This window comes from Nannospalax galili, unplaced genomic scaffold (assembly GCF_000622305.1).
Source record: "Nannospalax galili isolate Female #2095 unplaced genomic scaffold, S.galili_v1.0 scaffold933, whole genome shotgun sequence".
NCBI classification, from domain to species: Eukaryota; Metazoa; Chordata; class Mammalia; order Rodentia; family Spalacidae; genus Nannospalax; species Nannospalax galili.
Genome location: NW_008333281.1, coordinates 1,637,362 through 1,658,702, shown reverse-complemented (window position 1 = coordinate 1,658,702; position 21,341 = coordinate 1,637,362). Strand labels below are relative to the sequence as shown.

General features: G+C 51.3%; 2 protein-coding genes and 1 non-coding gene across 3 annotated transcripts in view; 1 reads left to right on the top strand and 2 right to left on the bottom strand.

The window, feature by feature from the left end:
- Hsdl1 (hydroxysteroid dehydrogenase like 1) overlaps positions 1–124 on the bottom strand; it is a 16,905-nt gene extending 16,781 nt beyond the window's left edge. Inside the window, exon 1 of the mRNA XM_008827919.2 lies at positions 12–124. The gene's annotated coding sequence lies outside the window, so the exon portion shown is untranslated. The remainder of the gene's footprint in view (positions 1–11) is intronic.
- A 72-nt stretch (positions 125–196) lies between these two features.
- On the top strand, positions 197–21,271 carry Dnaaf1 (dynein axonemal assembly factor 1). The gene is given in 12 exon segments (XM_008827918.2): positions 197–412; positions 2,622–2,757; positions 4,815–4,906; positions 6,207–6,428; positions 6,520–6,686; positions 9,865–9,986; positions 13,066–13,223; positions 14,333–14,590; positions 16,924–17,039; positions 18,152–18,211; positions 20,115–20,496; positions 20,943–21,271. Coding segments are annotated over 12 exon segments (1,932 nt in total). The 5' UTR covers positions 197–288; the 3' UTR covers positions 21,038–21,271.
- LOC115069423 lies at positions 3,713–3,819 on the bottom strand. Its single transcript, XR_003848697.1, has one exon. It is a non-coding gene; the product is annotated as a U6 spliceosomal RNA (small nuclear RNA).
- Positions 21,272–21,341: the final 70 nt, after the last annotated feature.

Below are 21,341 nucleotides of genomic sequence, written 5' to 3'. Positions count from 1 at the left end.
GGACGCGGTACCTGCAGCGAGCGGCGCGGTCTCCGGAGCCCGTCCCCGCCGCCAGCCCCGACGCGGCCACCGCCCCCGACTGCGCCGCTCGGCCGCGCCCCACGTGACCCTCGCACGCGCGGGGGCCCCGCCCTCACTAGGCCCGTCCTCCGCGGCGTAACCGACTGCGCGTGTGCGCTGGTTGCCGTGGCGACCTGGGAAGCGTTGGGCCGCCGACGACAAGGACCTCCGTACCCGGAGCCTTTCTGGCTGAGCGACCGCGGCGCCTTCGGCGAGCCCGGACCCAACATGCACCCCGAGGCCTCGGAGCCGCCGGCGGACGGCGCGGCCGAGCCCGACTGCGCACCCGAGCCCAGGCTGGAGGAGTCGGCGGGCGACCACTGCGACGCGGGCCCAGGGGTCCGCAAGGAAGGTGCCACCGCGCCGGGGAGGCCGAGGGGCCGAGGGCCCATATGCACGGCCAGTGACGGCCAGGGTAGCAGGCAGCACCCCCACACGTGCCCGTCCACATAGCCAGGGTAGCAGGCAGCACCCCCACACGTGCCGGTCCACATAGCCAGGGTAGCAGGCAGCACCCCGACACGTGCCCGTCCACATAGCCAGGGTAGCAGGCAGCACCCCCACACGTGCCCGTCCACATAGCCAGGGTAGCAGGCAGCACCCCCACACGTGCCCTTATACATAGCCACAGCTAATGAACAAACATGGTCAGACCTAGGCAGTCCAAATCCAGAGCCCAAGGCTGTGCCTTGTATGATCCAGGCTTTCTCCCCTTCTGGACTGCAAGCTCAGCTCTGACCAGGCCACCCTGACAGATTTCCAACACCAGACACAATAGAGAGACTAAAGATGGTCAGCAAGGTTGCTGGGAAAGGGCTGAAAGACTGGCTTGAGGCTCTATGGGAAACCTTTTATTAACCAGATAAAGAAAGTAGTGGGTTTGCTTCGTTTGTAGCCCAGTGAACACCTTTAGAGCACCAACTTTCCCGGGAAACCAGGAGGAGCTTGGGGAACTGAGATGGCTCCGTGAGCAGCTTCAGCCTTCTGAGTGCTGGGATTACAGGAGTATGCCATCACACTCCATTATCCCTCATGGGCTGGTGGCTGGCATTCGGCACTTTCACATCCAGCTTTGAGAAAAAAAATTTTTTTTATAAGACCAAAGATTAGGACATTACAACAATACCCATGAACTGGAAATGAGAATATTTTTGTCATATTTGCCTGGTCTTTTTCTAGATAAGGAAATAAAACATTTCACGTAAATTCTATGCTCCCCACCTTTTTAAAGATTTGTTTTATTTATATGTATTATGTCATATGCGGGATGACTTCAGAGGCCAGAAGGGGGCATCAGATCTCCTGGAGCTGAAATTACAGGTGGTTGTGAGCCACCTTACATAGGTGTTGGGAACCAAACGCAGGTCCTCTGCAAGAGCAGCAAGCACTCTAAACCAGTGAGCATCTCTCCAGCCTCCTTTCTTAGTCTCCTTCCCTTCTCTCCTTGTCCAGAATTTTGTATGAATTCTTTCAGTCACTTCTCTGCACATGTCATTAAACAACACCTCACACTGGTTTGCGTGTTTTAATGTTATAAATGGGATACTGTGCTTTTTCTGAAACTGTTTTCTCATACCTTACATATTTCCAGGAATGAAACTATCAGCATGTTCTTCCCAAAGGCAGAAGAGGGAGTCATTGCTGTGTTGCCAGCCCCTCAAAGGCATTTGCATTGTTCATGGATTCAGACTGCTGAAAACAATGCAAAATGAATGTCTCTGTGCACATTTTCATACTGGTCTGTGGAGCTTTTACAGAAGAGCAACTGAAATGTGGCATTTATGCAGTCTTTGCCGTATATTTAAAGATTTCTGGCTGGGTGTGGTGCATGCCTTTAAACCCAGCCCTTGGGAAGCAGAGGCTGGCTGATCCCTGGGATGATGAGGCCAGCCTGGTCTACATAGCGAGTTCCAGACCATCTGGGGCTACAGGGAGACCCTGTCTCAAAGAAGCTAAATAAGTAAATAAATAAACAAATGTGTTCCATACTAAAAGTGCATAATTATTTATTAAATTGAAATTGGAAGTTTTTGTACATTTCTCTGTTTTTAAAATTTTATTTATGTATTTTGTCTTTTTTTTTTTGTCTTTTTGAGACAGGGTCTCCCTGTAGCCCCAGCTGTCCTGGAACTCACTATGTAGACCAGGCTGGCCTTGAACTTACAGAGATCTGCCTGCCTCTAAAATTATTTTTATCAGCGTGTGAGAGAGAGTATTTATGTATGTGTCATGGCACGTGTAAAGGTGGAGGTCAGAGAACATCTCAGAACAGGTTTTCTCCTACTGTGGGTTCAGGGGGTGAACTGAGGTGAACCATCTCACATGCCCAGGATTTTTGTTTAATTTTTGTTTTATCTTGGGTTTTTGTTTGTTTGTGGGTTTTTTCGTTTTTTTGATTTTTATTTAATTTTCTGTTTCTGGTGTTTTATGGACAGGATCTCACTTTGTAGCCCAGGCTGGTCTTGGAGCTCCTCCCATGTCAGTCTCCTGAGTGCTGGAATTACAGACTGGGGTTACCACATCTTGCATTTCTTGATCTCTGTAAACTGACTCTTTTACAGACATTAATGAGACTAAGGAGACGTGTGTGGGACCTTCTGCTTCATCCTGCCAAAGTCAGCGGCAGCAGAGCGGTGACAGCGGGTCAGAGGGTCACTTAGCACACACCCAGAATGACAGGGACAATCGGAGCCCCAGGTATGTAGTGTGCTGGTCATCTACTGAGGAAGAGGCATGGTGATCAGCCCCTGGCACAGACAGCTGCTGGAGGCACCTGCAGATGATGAGCCTGCCCGGTTAATGGCAGAACTAGAGAGAAGAGCAATAGTTCTCTTTTCAAAAAAGATTTCTTATGTGTATGTGTGTGTGTATCTGTGTGTGTATATATGTGCAGGTGCTGTGCTCTCAGTGGCCAGAGAGGGTGTTGGGTCCCCTGGAGCTGGAGTTACAGGTGGTTGTGACCCACTTGGCATGGGTGCTGGGAACCAAACTCAGGTCCTCTGAAAGAGCAGCAAGCACTCTTAACCACTGAGCCATCCCACCATCTCTCGAGCCCCTAGTTCTTTCTTGAAAATTTCTATTTATGATTGTGTGAGCATGTGCTTGCCAATGGTGTACACGTGGAGGTCAAAAGACAACTGGCGGGGTCCTCCCTCCTTCCACTGTGGGTCCTTAGGGCTGGGACACGGGTTGTCAGGCTCCCAGAGAAAGAGTTTTTACCGTGGGCCATCTTGCCATTCTCCCACCCCGTTTCTCATTTTGGGGTTTTTTTTTTGGGGGGGGGCTACAGGGTCTTGTTATGTAGCCGAGGCTAGCCTGAATCTTATGGGCCTGGCACCTCAGCCTCCTGAGTGCTGGATTACAAGCACACACCGCACGTCTGCCTCACACCAGTTGTCCTCCTCCTCCTCCTCACGTTCTAAAAAGTTTATTTATGTGCACATGTATCTGTGTGTGTGTGTATGCCACACGTGTGTACGTTAGGCCAGAAGAGGACGTTGAATCCCCTGTGATCTGTTCAGTGCAGGTGCTAGGATCTGAACTTGGGTCCTGTGAAGATCAACAAGTGATCTTGACTGCCAAGCTACGTCCCCATCTTCCATACCAGTCTTCTGGTTGTTGTTTTTTTTTTTTTAGGTGTATCCTTTGCCTTAAAAATATGGAATGCTTCACGAATTTGCGTGTCATCCTTGCACAGGGGCCATGCTAATCTTCTCTGTAACATTCCAGTTTTAGTATATGTGCTGCCGAAGCAAGCACCATACCCGTCTTCTTGATGAAACTGCTAAAAGATTTTTATTAGACCATACATTGCAGTTTTACAGAATGTTGACAGTAATAATATTACATTAATTCCTAAGAGCTATAGCCCCCAAAAAGGAGAGAGAGAGAGAGAGAGAGAGAGAGAGAGAGAGAGAGAGATTGGGGAGATGCTGGAGATGGCTTGACTCAGCTGGTAAAAAGCTTATGCAAGCTTGAGAACCTAAATTTAGCATCTCAGCACCCAAGAAAAACCCAGGCACAGCAGTGCACATCTGTAATTCCATTGTTGGGAGGCAGACGTTGAATCAGCAAGCTCCAGGTCAGTGAGAGACCCTATCTAAAAAGCTAAGGTGGAGGGCCACTGAAGAAGACACCAAGTCAACCTTTGGCCTCCACATGCACCTGCATGCACATGTATACATGTGAATACATACATAGATATCACACAAGCACATACAGAAGAAGAAGGGGAGGAAGAGGGCTTGGAATAGGCACAAGGCTTGGGATAATGTAGAACTTTAGATATAAAAGGATAGTAAAGACCTCGGGGCTGGAGAGAAGCTCGGTGGTTAAGAGCACTGGCTGCTCTTGCAGAGGACTGAGGTTCAATTCCCAGCATCCACATGATGGCTAACAACCATCTGCAACTCCAGTTCCAGAGGTTATAACCGCCTTTTTGGACCTGTGGACACCAGGCATGCTTGTAGTCTACATACATGCTGCAGACAAACACTCAGACATAAAATAAATAAATCTTTTAAAAAAGAATGTGGTACGTCACACCTGTAATCCCAGTGCTGGGAAGGCTGAGGCAGGAAGAGTGCCTCAAGTTGGAGGGCAACCTGGGTTACTAGCGGGCTCCCAGCTGGCCTGGGCTGCAGAGTAAGACCCCGCCTCTCCCCACCAGAAAAGGAACTTTTGGAATCTATGTGCATACACTTCACTGACAGCTGACAAGCTGAAGTGAGCCCTGTTCCTTTCTGTGTTGGCAGAATGACCAAACAGGTCCTGCAGCAGCTCTGCAGGCAGCACAAGCTGTACCTCACCCCCGCCCTGAACGACATGCTGTATTTACACTTCAAGGGTGAGTCCTGGGAGAGTCTGGGCCGCACAAGGTAGAAAATGCCCCGCAGGGCTCAGCTTTCATGCTCAGATGATATTCAAGTAGAAATCTCCCAAGTTTAGTGGAGACTTGTGACAAAACTATTTCTTTTCAGAAAAAGTCTCAGCTGATTCCAGTTCATAAAAGGGGCTTCAGGGCCTCGGCTCACTGCACCAACAGAAAGGCCTTAGTACCCAGAGATTGTGGTCAGGTCCCCTATAAGCTGAGTGATGTTGAGGTGCTAGGTGGGAATTGGAAAATGATGGCAGGGTGGCTGGGTCAGAGGTCAAGGATGAAGAGGACAACAGTGGGGTTAGCCATGAGGATGTCACTGGAGACCCTCACAGCTGGTGAAATCAAAAGAAAGGGGCTGACATAGGCTGAGGAAGCAGAGGCAGCTAAGAGGCCTTTTCCAGTAATGGGAGGGAGACTACACGAGCTGGGAGGGGTAGGGGGCAGAGAGAGGCCCTGGCTGGAAGCCTAAGAAAGACACACAAAGACTTAGAGCAACAGTGACCTTTGAGGGCTGGGTGTGGCTCGGTGGTGGTGCTGGTGGTGGTGGTAGAGGTGGTGGTAGTGGTGGAGGTGGCGGTGGAGGTGGAGGTGGTGCTGGTGGAGGTGGTGGAGGAGGTAGAGGTGGTGGTGGAGGAGGTGGAGGTGTTGTTGGTGGTGGTGGTGGTAGTGGTGGAGGTGGTGCTGGTAGAGGTGGTGGTGGAGGTGGTGGAGGTAATGCTGGTGGAGGTGATGCTGCTGGTGGAGGTGGTGGAGGTGGAGATGGTGGAGGTGCTGCTGGTGGTGCTGCGGCACTCTCCTACCTGGTGTGAAGCCTTGGGTTTAATCCCTGTTACTGGAAGAAAAAAGGGGGGTGCTTTGCAAAGACTAGGTGTTACTAGGTGTGGGTGCCTTCATCTCTGAAGTCTAAGACCAAGATGCCTGCAGATTCAGTGTCTGACAGGGGCTGCTTCCAGCTTCACTGATGGTATCTCCAGTCTGTGACCTCAGCCTGTAGTCCAGGCTGGCCTGGACTCCTAGACCCTGGAGAGCATGCCAGGCAAGGTCATCTTGAAAAGGGCACTGATCCCATTGTGCAGGCTCCACCCTTGTGAGCTCATCACTTCCCAAAGTTCCCTGCCTCCTCACACCATCACCCTGGAAGCAAGGCCTCCAGCATCAGAATCTGTGGAGATAAAGCGATTTGGTCCCTGACAGCCAGCCGTCAAAGCCACAGGTGCCCTGGGCCGTCTCCGAGTATGCAAGCACCTCACTGGGCTTCCCTTGCCAGGCTTTGACCGCATTGAGAACTTGGAGGAGTACACCGGCCTGCGCTGCCTCTGGCTGGAGTGCAACGGCATCCAGAGGATCGAGAACCTGCAGGCCCAGAGTGAGCTGCGCTGCCTCTTCCTGCAAGTGAACCTGCTTCACAAGATCGAGAACCTGGAGCCCTTGCAGAAGCTGGACACCCTCAACCTGAGCAACAACTACATCAAGACCATCGAGAACCTCTGTAAGCCCAGCAGCAGTCCTGTCTCCGCCAGAGTGGGGGCAGGAGCCTGTTCTGCCCAGTCTGTTGCTCATGCGTGCCGCCTCTCCTCCAGCGTGCCTCCCGGTCCTGAACACACTGCAGATGGCCCACAACCGCCTGGAGACTGTGGGAGACATTCAGCACCTCAGGGAGTGCCAGCGGCTGTGTGTGCTCGACCTCTCCCACAATATGCTGAGCGACCCAGAGGTCCTCAGTGTGCTGGAGAGCATGCCGTGTCTGGTAAGCATAGCACCAGGCCAGCTGACTTCACTGTGTGCCCTCCCTCCCTCCTTTCCTTTTTCCTTTTTATAGTTATATGACTTTTCCTGGAGAGATATGAACAAACATTCTATTCACCCCAAATGAGGCACCAGTAGCAGACCAAAGAAACTATTTCACCCAAGTCCAGACTAGTGAATGGGTGAGTTTCAGTAGTTACTTCGAGCTGCATTGCTGAAAAGCCCGCTCCAGCCTGGGTGACACTCAGGAGAGCCGCATCCCTGGAGTTCCATGGATGACACGCAGGCAGCCTCGGTAGTTGTAACTTACACAACTTGGGGAGAGGCTTTTTGCATCTTGTTTTTTTTTTTTTTTTTTTTTTTTTTTGAGAGTCTCCCTGTAGTCCCAGCTGTCCTGGAACTCACTATGTAGACCAGGCTGGCCTTGAACTCACAGAAATCTGCCTGCCTCTGCCTCCCGAGTGCTGGGATTACAGGCATGTGCCATCACGCCTGGCTTGATTCAGCTTTCTAAGACTTGTGAGTTTTGTGTATTTCCCAAGCCTTGTGTGTTTACTTCTCTTTATAAGTGAATTTTAAAATCATTTTACGTGTATAAGTGTTTTACCTACATTTACGCAACTGCACCCACATGTATGATGCCCATGGAGATCAGAAGAGGGCACTGGATTCCCTGGATCTGAAGTTGCAGACAGTTGTGAGCTGCCATGTGGGTGCTAGGAACAGAACCCCGGTCCTCTGCAAGAGCAGTCAGTGCCCTTGACCCTGAGCACCTTTCTGGCCCTGCCTTCTACTTGTGTTTGAGGTAGGGTCTCTCCCATTAGGCGGGGCTGGCTGACAGCAACCCCAGGGACCCCTGTCTTTATCTCACAAACCACCACACTCAGCTTTTCACATGGGTGCTAGACTGTCTCCCCAGCCCCGTCATTTTAATATTTGATGTCCACCATTTCCCATCCTTTGCCTGAGAAACCCCCAGGCAGGTTCTTGTGTCCTTTGACTCCGTCCAGCCACCTGCAACCAAACACAGTGGGCCTGCACCTCGGCGCGTGCAGAGTCAGAATCAGCTCAGCCACGAGAGCTGTGAGCTTCCAGCAAAGGGGCCTGGGTTTTACTCACATCGACTTAGCTTGGTTAGGGCCAGAGTTTAAAAAGAAAGTATCTTAGACACTTTAATCTTCTGCATGCTTAGTTTATAATCCAGAGCACATATGTAAGAGATCAGTGATGGACAGGACTGCCTAGGGCATGCTCAGCATCTACCTTAAGTTTTAGCTGAAAATAAAGAATATCTTGGAGGTCCATCAACACTGGAGTCTGTCCCTGAGGTGAGTGTGCCTGCCTGCATGGTCACTAACAGCCTGCCAGGGTATCCTTCTTAGTGTGACTAAGAATGTTAAACATGCCAGGCGTGGTGGCGCACGCCTTTAATCCCAGCACTCAGGAGGCAGAGACAAGGCAGATCTCTGTGAGTTCAAGGCCATCCTGGTCTACATAGTGAGTTCCAGGACAGCTGGGGCTACAGGGAGACCCTGTCTCAAAAAAAAAACATAATAAACACAGCCCAGGAGTCCCTGGCTTATGTCTTAGCACGGAAATGTTGGAGAGAGTAAGTGGATTTAAAGGAAAACTGAGCAAGTCATAGTTCAGGGAGAGATGATCCAGAATGGCCAGAGAGCCAGGGAGGTCTGAAGCAATGGGGCCAATGCACCGAGACCTCAGAACCCTCAGCCGATGGGTCTCCTCCTTTAGGGGACTCGGGACTTGCCACAATGCCGGGTGACGGAGAATACAGCCGCCATGACAGGGAGTACAGACTGGGAGCACAGCGCACTTAGGTTTCTTTTCTCACAGTTCTAGTGCCTAGGAATCCAAGATCAGGCTGATTTCCTTCAGAGGCGCCTGTCCTCATCGCCCAACGTCTGCTTTCCGCCCGTGTCTCCACAAGCTTTCCTTCTGTACTCTCTTTCTGTAAGGATGCCAGTCAGGTGCTGGTGGGGCCTACCCTAATGACCTTGCTTAGTTACCTCTTCAATGATCCGTCCTCCAAATACAATCACACTGTGAGGACCAGGGCGTTAACGGAACCTGGATGTCGGGGCAGGGACACCCCAGCCTTGCAAAGGCGATCGTTGCTTTTGTCCGTTTTCTGTTTGGTTGTTGCTTTGGCTTTTGAGAGTTTCCTGTTGCTGAGGATGACCTTGAATTCCTGGGCCTCCTACCTTTGCTCCCCAAGGGCTGGGGTTATGAGTGTCTGCCACCACCAGAGTAAAAAGTGTGCGGCCTGGGTGTGACAGTGCACATCTTTAATCCCAGCACTTGGGAGGTAGAGGCAGGCTGATCTCTGTGAGATTGAGGCCAGCCTAGTCTCCATAGTAAGTTCTAGGCCAGCTTGGCTGCAGGGAGACCCTGTCTCAAAAAGACCCCCCCAAAAAAGTGGTATGTGGTGGTGGTGGTGTGTGTGAGAAAGAATGTATGGACATGTGCACACGAGTGCAGGTGCCCTCGAAGGCAGAAGAGTCAGATTCCTCTGGAACTGGAGTTAATAGGTGGTTGTAAGCTACCTGATGTGTGTCTGCTGAGCAGCACGTGCTCTTAACAGTTGAGCAGCTCTCCAGCCCCAGCCATGGTTATCTGTCACTCTGGGAATATCTTCTGAAAATAGGTCCTGCACAGGAAGGACCAGAGACAGTCACACTGAGATGTGTTTCCACAGAAGACATTGAGAACCAGACTAATGGAACCAGTGCGCTTGGCAGGGGCCGCAGGGAGTGTTCTCCAGTGTGGTTCTGGAAGGCCGCGTCTAAGCTCTGATCTTCAGGTCTGTGCAGGTCCAGTGGCACAGCAGCAGACCACCTCGTTTTCCTGAGCAGTACACCCGGGCATGGCATGGCCACTTCCATTTTGCTCAAAAAAAGGCAATTGGGTTATTCTGAGGGCACAAATGTGACATAATTGTCTTAGTTTTAAAAATTACATTTATGTGTGTGGATGTGTGTGCACAGCACACATGTGGAAGCAGAGGCCAACTTGAGAGAGTCAGTTCTCTTCCTCCATGTGTGGGTCCTGAGGACTGAACACAGGTGGTCAGGCTTGGTGACAAGCTCCTTTTCCTGCTGAGCCATCTCTCCAACCCTGTCTGTTTTGATAATCAACTTGGCCCTGCTTACTGCTTGCAGCGGGTGCTGAACTTGATGGGAAACCCGGTGATTAAGCACATTCCTAACTACCGGAGGATGGTCACCATTCGCCTTAAGCATTTGACATACCTGGACGACAGGCCAGTTTTCCCCAAGGACAGGTAAGAAGAGAAGCCATTGGGTCACATGCATTTGAAAGCTTGATAGTCCAGTGCACTTAACTGTTAGCCCTTCAGACTTTGATGGTTGAACACTTGCACAAATCATTAAATACTAAAATCAAAGGCGTGTGCCACCACGCCCAACTATTAAATACTCTTTGGATTCAGGGTAATGGCTGTCTCGATGTCTAGCGTAGCAACTGGAGCACCTATTGGTAAGGTCACATGCATTTGAAAGCTTGATAGTCCAGTGCACTTAACTGTTAGCCCTTCAGACTTTGATGGTTGAACACTTGCACAAATCATTAAATACTAAAATCAAAGGCGTGTGCCACCACGCCCAACTATTAAATACTCTTTGGATTCAGGGTAATGGCTGTCTCGATGTCTAGCGTAGCAACTGGAGCACCTATTGGTAAATGCTTTTTCACATTTATGCATTGTGTGTGTGTGTGTGTGTGTGTGTGTGTTTCCACCTTTTAACACTTGTGAACAGCACTTCTGTGAGCATTTGTGTATGCGTTCTTGTGCAGACAGGCCTTCTTTGGTAGGAATGGAATTGATGGGTCCCATGACAACATTATGCTGAGCTTTTGAGCACAGTCCACCCCACTTTCCCATCTTTCCAGCAGTGCGCAGGGTTGCAAGCTTTCTGCATCCTAGTCCAAACCTGTTACCGTGTCTTTCCTTCACTGTTCTGCTGAGGGAGAAAGTAGGGTCTGTCAAGGTCGAGACTAGCACTTCCCAGGTGGCTGTTGTCAGGCTTCCCTTCAAGGGACCATTGACATTTGTATCTGCTCTTTTAAAAACATGATGTGACTTTTAGCCGGGTATGGTGGTGCCCGCCTTTAATCCCTGTACTCAGGAGGCAGAGGCAGGAAGATCTCTGAGTTCAAGGCCTGGTCTGGTCTACATAGTGAGTTCCAGGCCAGCCCATTATTTGGTCTTTTTGAGACGGTCTCCCTGTAGCCCCAGCTGGCCTGGAAACTCACTTCGTAGACCAGGCTGGCCTATGGGTGTATTGCCTGCATGAATGTGAGTGCACCGATGTCATGCAATGCCCACAGAGGACAGCGGAGGCTGTTGGATCCCCTGGAACTGGAGTTACGGACAGTTGTTAGCTGCCATGTGGGTGTTGGGATTCGAACCTGGGTCTTCTGCAAGAACATTTGGTGTTCGTAACTGCTGAGCTATCTCTCCAGCCCCCCATAGTGTACTTTTTTTTTGGTGTTTTTGAAACAGGGTCTCCCTGTAGTCACAGCTGTCCTGGAACTCACTATGTAGACCAGGCGGGCCTTGAACTCACAGAGATCGGCCTGCCTCTGCCTCCCAAGTGCTGGGTTTAAGGGCGTGCATCACCATGCCCAGCTCCATAATGTACTTTTTTGAGTTGTTAAGATACCTTAATAGGTAAAGATGCTTGCTGCCAAGACTGATGACCTGAGTTTGATCCCTGGAACCACACGGCAGAAGTATAGAACCAACTCCTGGGAACTGTCCTCTGACCTCCATAATCACCACAGTACATGAACACACAGACACAGACATCAAACAAACAAAAGTATTAGCTAGTGGCACACGCCTTTAATCCCAGCACTGGGAGGGAGGCAGGCAGATCAAGGCCAGCCTGATCTACATAGTGAGTTCCAGGCCAGCTTGGGGCTGCAGGGAGACCCTGTCTCAAAAAGACCAAAAAAAGGAGCTGGAGAGATGGCTCAGTGGTTAAGAGCACTGACTGGTTTTGCCGAGGGCTCGGGTTTGATTCCCATCATCCACATGGTGACTATGAACTGTCCTTAACTTCAGTTCTGGGGAATCCGAAGCCCTCTTCTGACCTCCGAGGTGCTGCATGACACCAGTGCTCTCACATGCAAGCAATACACTCATACACATAAAATAAAAAAATAAAATATTTTTTAAAAAGACCAAAAAAATTTTTAAATAGTGTTCCTTTTTAAAGGAGCGTTTTCCGCTGAAGGGAGAATTGAGTAGGAAGTACAAGTCCCGTCTCTCTTCCCCTCTGAGTCCTGTGTGAGCATCTTGCACCCGTGTGGGACACTTGTTCCATCTGATGAGCCACAGTCAATGCAGGATTGGTACATGAATTCCGTAACTTCCTCTCACTCTCCTTTGTGTGCACACACGGTTTGGACACATCATGTCACGTGTCCCCAGGACAGGATCATACAGGGCTTCACTGCCCCAAAAGTCTTGAGTGCCACCTGTTCCTCGCTCCTACCCCTCCACCTCCAGCCCTGGCAACCACTGGTCCTTTGACTGCCTGAGTCTGGCCTTTTCTAGGAACCACAGAGCTGGAGTTACACGGTGTGCAGCTTACCAGACTGGCTTCTACTTGGCAGTGTCGAAGCTCCCGTCATGCAGCTGTTGAAGGGCATCTGGGCTGCTCCCAATTTTGGACAATTAGAACAAAGCTGCTGGAATGCTCACCCTCAGGCTTCTGGGCAGAAGTCTGTTTCCCATTTTGCTTTTAACCTCCTGCTTTGATTTTTGAAGAAATGAATGAGTTTGGGGAGCCAGGAGATGGCTGTCAGTGAAGTACTTGCTACACAAATATGAGAGCCTGGAGCTGACACACTAGCAGACTGCGCCTGCCCTCCCAGCACTGGGGAGGTGGAGAAAGGGTTCCCGGAACTCACTGGCCAGCTAGCCAAATTCACTCAGCCATCTTCAGTCCCAGGGAGAGACCTCACCTCTAAAGTAAGGTGGATGGTGCCTGAGGAGGAAAGACACCAGAGGTTATCCTCTGGCCTCTACGGGCATGTGTGCACACACAGGTACCTGCACACATACATGCACACAAGTACAAAACCAAGAAACAAGTTTGGTCAGATCATATGTGTTTGTAATTTTTCCCTTTTAAGAGTTCAGCCCTCCCTTCCTCCACCCTTTCCTCCGTCCTTCCAAGGATCTCACTCTGTAGCTCAGGCTGACCTAGAACTCATGATATAGTCCAGGCTGGCTGCAAACCCTTCGCATTTCTCCTGCCTCAGCCTCCCAAGTGCTGGGATTGCAGATGTGCCCACACCCAGCTCTCAGACCTTTCCCTGTCCTCATACAGGGCATGTGCAGAAGCCTGGGCCCGGGGAGGGTTCGAAGCTGAGAAGGAAGAGCGGTATCTGTGGGAGAGCCGGGAACACAAGAGGATCACAGACAGCCTGGAAGCCTTGGCCATGATCAAGCAGCGGGCTGAGGAGAGGAAGAGGGCGAGAGACCGGGGTACGTGTGCAGACCTAGGCTTCGCCTACAGGATGTTCACTGAAAACACGATAGAGAAGTTCATTTTGATACAGTTCTTTCCCTCTGTATAATTTTAACATCTACTGATAAGGAAAACAAACTTGCACACTTGGGGATGGATGTGCTGGTTTATTGTACATGGAAAATTAAGCCTTGGCTGAGCATGTGCACCGCAAGGCGCAGAGCAGTTCGTGTGTTTCTCGGTTGATCTGTAATTTGATTTTACGATCATCAATGCTGAGAACTGTGTTTCGATGACACACAGCACAGAAGTTTCCTTAGGACCATCTCAGAGAGTGTTGGAAATTCTGTCCTAACCCTAAGTCAAAATGTATTAGTGATTTTTAATTTTTAAATTTATTGTTGGGGGGTGCACGCCATTGCACACATGGAGGTTCAAGGACAACTTCTAGGAGTCGGTTCTGTCCTCCCACCATGGGATCTAGGTGAGTTCAGGCTGGTCACAGGCACTCTCACCAGCTGGGCATCTCAGCCCTCCTCTCGAGGGTTTTCATGAAACTCAAGTCAGCACCTCAGCAGGGTTTTATGTTGTTGTTGTTTTCCTTTTTTTTTTTTTTTTTTTTTTTTGAGACATGATCACCCTGTAGCCCCAACTGGCCTGGAACTCACTATGTAGCCCAGGCTGGCCTTGAACTCACAGAGATCTGCCTGCCTCTGCCTCCTGAGTACTGAGACTAATGGTCTGCACCACCACCATGCCCAGCTGGGTTCTTTTTAAAACATTGTTTTTCATTTTATTTATTATTTTATGTCTACGAGTGTATTGCCTGCATGCATATAAGTGCACCTGTGTCATGCAATGGCCTCAGAGGTCAGAAGAGGGCATTAGATCCCCTGGAAACTAGAGTTACAGACAGTTGTTAGCTGACATGTGGCTGGGGATCAAATCTGGGTCCTTTACAAGAGCAGCCAGTGCTCTCAACCTCTGAGCCACCTCTCCTGCTCTCCTTTGGGTTCTTTAAAAACACCCTAGCACCTCTTAGCACTGGCTCTCCGAAGTTCACAGCTGCAGCCTGCCTTGTCCTCCCAAACAGTTCCATGTTCACCTCCGGACTGTCCTTCTCTAGGGGAGATGCTGCCTCCAGACAGTGGGGAGAGTGTGCCCACCTGCCTGGAGGAGCAGGAAGAGCCTCTCGTGGGAGAGGCGCGGCAGAAAATGGAGCTGTTTGTGAAGGAGAGCTTCGAGGCCGAGGACGAGGTCTTCCCAGAGAAGCGGGATGGGGAAGAGCAGCTGGCTGCAATGGTTAACAGAGAGCCAGAGGATCTGGTCCTGGAGGGGAGCCTGTCTGCTCAGACCCAGAACCCCCTGGTGGCCGCACCTGAAGGTAGGCAGTGAGACCATCACCACTGACCGTCAGCCCCTGTCCCTGCACATGGCTGTGGCCTGGGCTCTGAGCTAATTTCTTTGATTCTCTTTCTAGAAGATGCATTCATTGTACAGGGTGTCCGGCTTACTAGCACATCTCACCCAGTGAGATATAGCAGGGCCAGGGATACTGCCCAGTTTCTAGTAGCCATATTTAAAAAGATAAACAGCAGGTAAAACTATTAGTAGTGTATTTAACCCAGCGTGTCACTGGGAATACACAGAAAAGTTTCATCTTTGTATGGAGCCAGCCAAGTCAAGCATATACTTGGCACTAACTGTGTATCACAGTTTGAATGCCAAGTGTTCAAGGGAAGCAGTCCTAACAAAGCAAGCAAATCTGTATGATGTTACTTTCATTTTAACTTTAAATGAAAATCATTAAAAATGTAGGGCTTGGGCTGGGCATAGTGGTGCACGCCTTTAATCCCAGCACATGGGAGGCAGAGGCAGGCGGATCTCTGTGAGTTCAAGGCCAGCCTGGTCTACATAGTGAGTTCCAGGACAGCTGGGGCTACAGGGAGACCCTGTCTAAAAAAGACATAAATAAATAAATAAATAAACAAATAAATAAATAAATAAATAAATGTAGGGCTGGGGGCTAAAGAGATGCTCAGCAGTTATGAGCACTGGCTGCTCTTGCAGAGGACCCAATTTTGATTCCCAGCACCCACATGGCGGCTAACAAGCATTTGTAACTCCAGTTCCAAGGGATCCAATGCCCTCTTCTGTCCTCTGTGGGCAATGCATGACACAGGTACATTTACACACATGCAGGCAATATACTCATACACATAAAATAAAATAATAATAAATAAAACAAAATAAATGTAGAGCTGGAGAGATAGCTCAGTTGGTAAAGTGCTCCTTGTAAACATGAGGACCTGAGTTAGATCCCCAAGGCTGAGGAGGCGGGTGATCCCCGGAGCTTGCTGGCAGGCCGTTAGCTTAGCCTAATCCACGAGTCCCAGGTCCTAGTGAGAGACCCTGTTCCAGCTTGTTTTCTGTTGCTGTGATGAACACTGTATGGGGAGCCACAGATGTGCTACTGTTCTCACTAACTGGACAAAGGGCCACACCAGGTCAGGGCTGCACGAATTACCTAGCAAGTTGTGGGGCCTGCACAGGGAAGACTCCAACAGCCAACCCAGCCTCACTTTAGTCTTTTCAATCCACACTGCCCACTCTCAAGTATTTGAGTTCAGATTAGCCACTTTGTTCAGTATGTGGAAATGTCCCTCATGCCTGGGTCCTTTACAGGATGTGTGTGCTTGGTGGGAGTGTGTGGGGAGGTGCCCATGGCTGCCCCAGGCGCTCTGCATCAGGAGAGGCAGGAAACACAGAGCAAGGAACGGGAGAGGTGGTGGCACTAGGATGAGGGGGGCGGGGGGCTTCAGGGGAGCCACAGCCGCCAAGAGAGGTGTGCGCGTGCCCTGCTTGTCAGGTTCAGCCGTGGCTCTGACTTTGGTGGGGCCCTGGGCTGTCTATCTGGGGTCAGGCCTCCCTGCCATTTTTGTGACTGGAGAGCTATTGTCTCTATCTCTGGGTGACCTGCGGCCTGCCCACCCCTGGGAAGAACGTTTCCATTAGGCCAGGGTCTTGCTTGCTCTAGAGTTTTCCACACAAGGAGGTGCCGTGGCTGGTACTTAAGGTACTTGTGGGTTCAGCATGCAGAGCTGTCACTGCCCCAGCCACAGTGGAGGTGCCACATAGATGTGCAGGTCAGGATGACTTCCTGCACAGCCACTCCACTCCAGTGCCGGTGTGCTTGGAAGCAGACCTAGCCCAGCACTAAGCCCAGCTATCCAGCAGGAGACAGCAGTATAAATGAACAGGCCACACAAGGATAGGATCAAGCACAGGGCCTGGGAAGCTTGGCAAGGGGGGCTGGGAGCCCCCACAGTGCTTCCCATCCAGCCAGCATTGCCATGTTAAATGGCACAGGTCCTGGTCCTGGGCGACAGGGGTCTGTGTGCCTGAGAGGGGCAGGCATTGCAGGCTAGAGGAGATGTGTCTCTCTGGGGCAGGACTGTGAGGCTGGGCAGTGAGTTCACCTCCTTTGAGCTCTGCAGCCTCTGTGGTCTGTGGACTTGCCTCCCAGCACAGGCAGGCCAGCCTCTTACGGTCTTTCCTCAGCAGGGGATGCAGTCCTGCCCTCAGTGAGGATCCCTGCATGCCATCAAGGGGCTGCCCAGCCACACCCAGGAGGCTCTGTACTCACACCTTTACCTCAGGGTTGTCACTGTGACTGAAGCCAGCCAGGACCAGTAACTTCTCACTGCTGTTCCTCAGAGTCCACATCCCTCATGGCCGAGACTGAGAATGTGTTTGTTAGTGAGCTTGAGGGGACCAGAACCAGAGTTGCAGAGACCACCGCCCTGGAGACCCAGGAAAAACTCTTCATAGATGTGAGTGGGGAACTGGTAGAGAAGGGTGGGGTGACACCTCTGTGGTCCTCAGTGCCGGTGGGTCAGGGGTGCCTGGGGAGCAGGTGTGGTACAGGCAGCCGTGCAGACCCCCAGGCCAGCCTGGCTCCCACTCAGCTTTGGAGGTATTGGCCCCTGGACTGTAACAGTCAACTCCAGATTTTTTTCAAGACATTACAGGGCAAAGCAGATCTGCCAGGTTGGGCCTAGAGCTCGTTTACCGCTGGAGCCTGCTGGCCTCGCCTACCCTCAGCAAGTGGCCGGGGGCCCTCACTGGCTGGTCACTGCTCTCGCTTCTGGAGGCTCCTCACAGTGCAACTGCCCAGCAAACGTTGGGTTACAGCCTGTGTCACCCTTCCAAAGCCCCTCCAACTTTAATGATAATAGAACATGTTTCCTGCATGTAAGACATCACGAGAAATCATACCTCTTGTCACAGTGTCCCAAGAATTGCAGTTTGGTGGGGCAACAGTGGGGGGTCACATGAACCCCTGTGGGTTGAAGCTCTTTCTCCAAGACCTAAACTTTGCATCCAAGAACCAACCATGTAGGACGCAGCACAGGTGCTGTTGAGTGGCCTTGCCGGAGGCGAGGTGCATACTGATTGGTCTGGTGCCTGCCAGTGCTCTGAGATGTGTGGTGTCATCCAAGGTTTGGAGGAGGAGTTCGAGAAACAGGTGAAGCAACTTGCCAAGGCCACACAGCCAGGAAATGGTAGAGGGGATACCAGCCCCAGTAGTGTGGCTCCAGGGCTGGCACAACTGACCACAGGATTTACTCTGCCATGCAGGCTGTGGATGAAGATTCTAGACAAACAAGCACAATATGAAAACCCTACTGGCTTGTGGGAGGTGCACAGGGCACTTTTGATTTTGGGATGACACTATTTCCCAAAGAGGCTGTGGCTTCCTCCTGTGCCTGGCCTGCAAAGCCCCTTGTGTTGATCACACGGCTGCAGCTAATATGGCAGTGTGGCTCTGAGCATGCCCAGGGCTTCCTCTGCAGACGTGGGTGGGGGCTGTGCAGGGGCAAGGGCCCTGATCCACACTGCACCTCTTCCCTTATCTCTGGGTGACCTGGTCACTGGCTTTTAGGACCTACCTGACTTGGAAGATGTTGAAGGCACAGACCCATCTTTGGATGACCAGATGAAGGTCAGTACCCATCTTCCCACCTGTAACCCAGACTGGCCTTGAACTCGTGGTAATACTACTGCCTCGGCCTCTCAAGTGCTGGGGTCCACAGGTGTGGTGGCCCATGCCTGTCTTTTCTTGTTTTGAATTTTATGTGTGTGTTTTATCTGCGTGTAAGGTCACCCGTGTCATGCAATGCCCACAGAAGCCAGAAGAGGGTGTTGGATCTCCTGGGACTGGAGTTACAGATGGTTGTTAGCTGCCCTGTGGGTTTTGGGAACGGAACCCAGGTCCTCTGCAAAGGCAGTCAGTGCCCTTAACCACTGAACATCTCTCCAGCCACACCCTCTCCCTGCTACACCTGTTCTTAATCCCTGTTTCCTATTATTTGTGGAGCCCATTTCCTTCTCTCAAAAGCTGTTTCCTATGTGACTCGGGCTGTGCAGCGTGTTTCCACCTCCTCAAGGAAACAGCCATTCTGGCTCTCAAAAGCTGTTTCCTATGTGACTCGGGCTGTGCAGCGTGTTTCCACCTCAAGGAAACAGCCATTCTGGTTTCTTGGAGGTCTTTCCAGCCCCAAGGGTTTTCCTGTGACATTGTTAGAAATGGGTCTGGGGGTCCCACGTAATCCAAAGCATAGCCGCACTGCAGTTTTCCTTTTCCAGAAGGGTTTCAGGGTACTCTGATCCAGTAAGCACCCCTTGTGAAGATGGTCTCTCCCTTGTACACCTAACTCGACAGAGAGCTGGGCTGTCCCTCAGTATGGGGCGCTTGGGCTGCACAACCTAAACGGCTAACTTAAAGGGGAGGGAGGCATGTTGGCAAGAATGTGTTTTTTGTTTGTTTCTTTGTTTTTTTTTTTGTCTTTTTTTTTGCTTTTTTGAGACAGGGTCTCCCTGTAGCCCCAGCTGGCCTGGAACTCGCTATGTAGACCAGGCTGGCCTTGAACTCACAGGGATCCACCTGCCTCTGCCTGCCACGTGCTGGGATCAAAGGTGTGTGCCACCATACCTGCCTAGTAAGAACATTTAAAATTCAGGATCCTGCAGTGTGGCAGGTAACCAGTCATAAAAGGGAAAGGGTGTTGTGAATGGAAAAGAAACTAATGCTACCAATTAGAACTGACACATGAGGAAACATCACAGTAGGTTCTAGAACAAGGCACAGAGAAAGACAGGCCTGTGGTCTTAACATATTTTTGACAGATGATTTTGCTGACCTTTACATCTTACATGGTTTCTTAGAATAATGCAGCTGAGAAGCAAAGGGCAGCTGCTGCCATCAGGGTGCGACCCTGAGCACACAGTGGCCTCAGACGCTTAGTCCAAGTCCCTTCAGGGTTTGTAGTCAGACAGCTAGCTGACAGGCCCTGCTGGGAAGAGCAAGCTGGAGGAAAATGTGGACTAGGCAGACTCTCGAAGCTCGTGTCTTACAGACAATACAGATAGCACTTCCTTCCCATTTCCCATGTGATGACGCCACTCACGAAATCAACAGATGGTGCTGGTGCATTCCTGAGCGCCTCACAAACTTACCAGTTACAGAATTACAGAGGCAGGAAGGAGGGCATGGGTGAGGGACTTGATGCTCCTTCCTGGGCATAATTTGGAGCCATGGATGCCAGACCCCATCCTGGCGGGGGGGGGGGCATCAGAGGTGACCACTGCACGAGGTCATTACATCCCATTACATTGGGTGATAGGACCAATGTTCAGAAGAGTCCTGGAGTATTGTGAATTGGGTGGGGCTGAGGGGTGTGCAGAGGCCAGGGTCCCCACATTGGCTGTACTGTAGGGGAGCTGTGGGGGGGGGTTGCTCAGTATGGAGACCCAGTGGCACTTGGGAGGGACTGGCTACAGGGCTCAGAAGCCACTGAGATGTCCATCCCAAGGCACTGCACCACAGCACTCTTCTGTCTCACCAGGAAACCTGCTTCTTGAAGGTTCAGACCATCTCGAGCTTGAGTGAGGACAGCTACTCTGATCCGGATGGCTCTTCCCTCCCGGTGCTCAAGCATACGCCCACAGGTGCCCTGTCACACATATTCGCTCTCTCCAAGGACCCCTCAGACGTGGCCAAGCTGCCTTTTGCAGACATTTGCAAGTCAGCGGCGACAACAGATACAGAGACCTCAAGTCAAGGCAGCAGCACTGCCTTGCCTTCTGCCTCACCCCGACCCCTTATCCAGGAGCTCGAGGACTGCAAGTCAAGCCAGTCACCAGCACCGATTTTTTCAAGTGATCCTACGTCTGCCTAGTTGAGTGATGGGGCCAGCCGGCCATGGCCAGCTGCAGCTTCTCTACCAGGTAAGGCTGAGGCTGTGGGGAAGTACACTGTGGATGAGACCCTGGCTGGCTGGCATATGTGTCTGTGTTCCCGACGGGGGCCTCTGTCCCATTCACGGGTGACGGTGAACCAATCCCAGGCTCTGTGGTTAGTCTGAGGCTAAGAAACCTACTTTACTCCCTTCATGGCCTCTCCAGGCTGGGGGACATGAGGGAGGGGACCACACACCCCAGGGCCCAGAGTGTGACAAAGTGCTGCAGTGAAGACAAGGGGCTGGAAAATCTCATGTCTGCTGTGGAGGCCACTCCTGGTGACAGGCAGAGAGCAGCCTGGAAAGCTGGTGGCAGACAGAAGAGCAGTGTTTCAGATGAGAACCCACCTTTGGGGGGACAGCGAGGGGAATTTCTGAAGTCCTATGACTGGCCCTCAGCGTCCTGAATACTGAGCTGCTTTGTCTTGCCTCCAGGAGACAGAGCTCACGAGGAAGCAGAGTCTGGGATGGGCCCCGAGGAGCCCAGCACCGGGGCTGGCTGGGAGGACATTGAATTTGGCTTGGACTGAGCCCAAGGCAGCCCACATGACTGCCAGCCTCGCAGCAGCGGCCCAGTGGCCACAGGACATCCTTCCTCTACTGGGCACCACGCGGGGCCCTGGCTGTGGCAGGTGCTGTGCAGGCATGCCTGGGGTACCATGTACCTATTGTGTCAATTCCTAGTTACCACAGCACAGATTTTATGACTAAAGAATAGAAGTGCTGTACCACCCATACTGGTCAGAGTATTACTGGACTGGCAAGTGGGTAGCCCTGATGTTATCAGAACCCCACACACCCCAACTGTGGCATCTTGAGTGCTTCCCCAGAGTG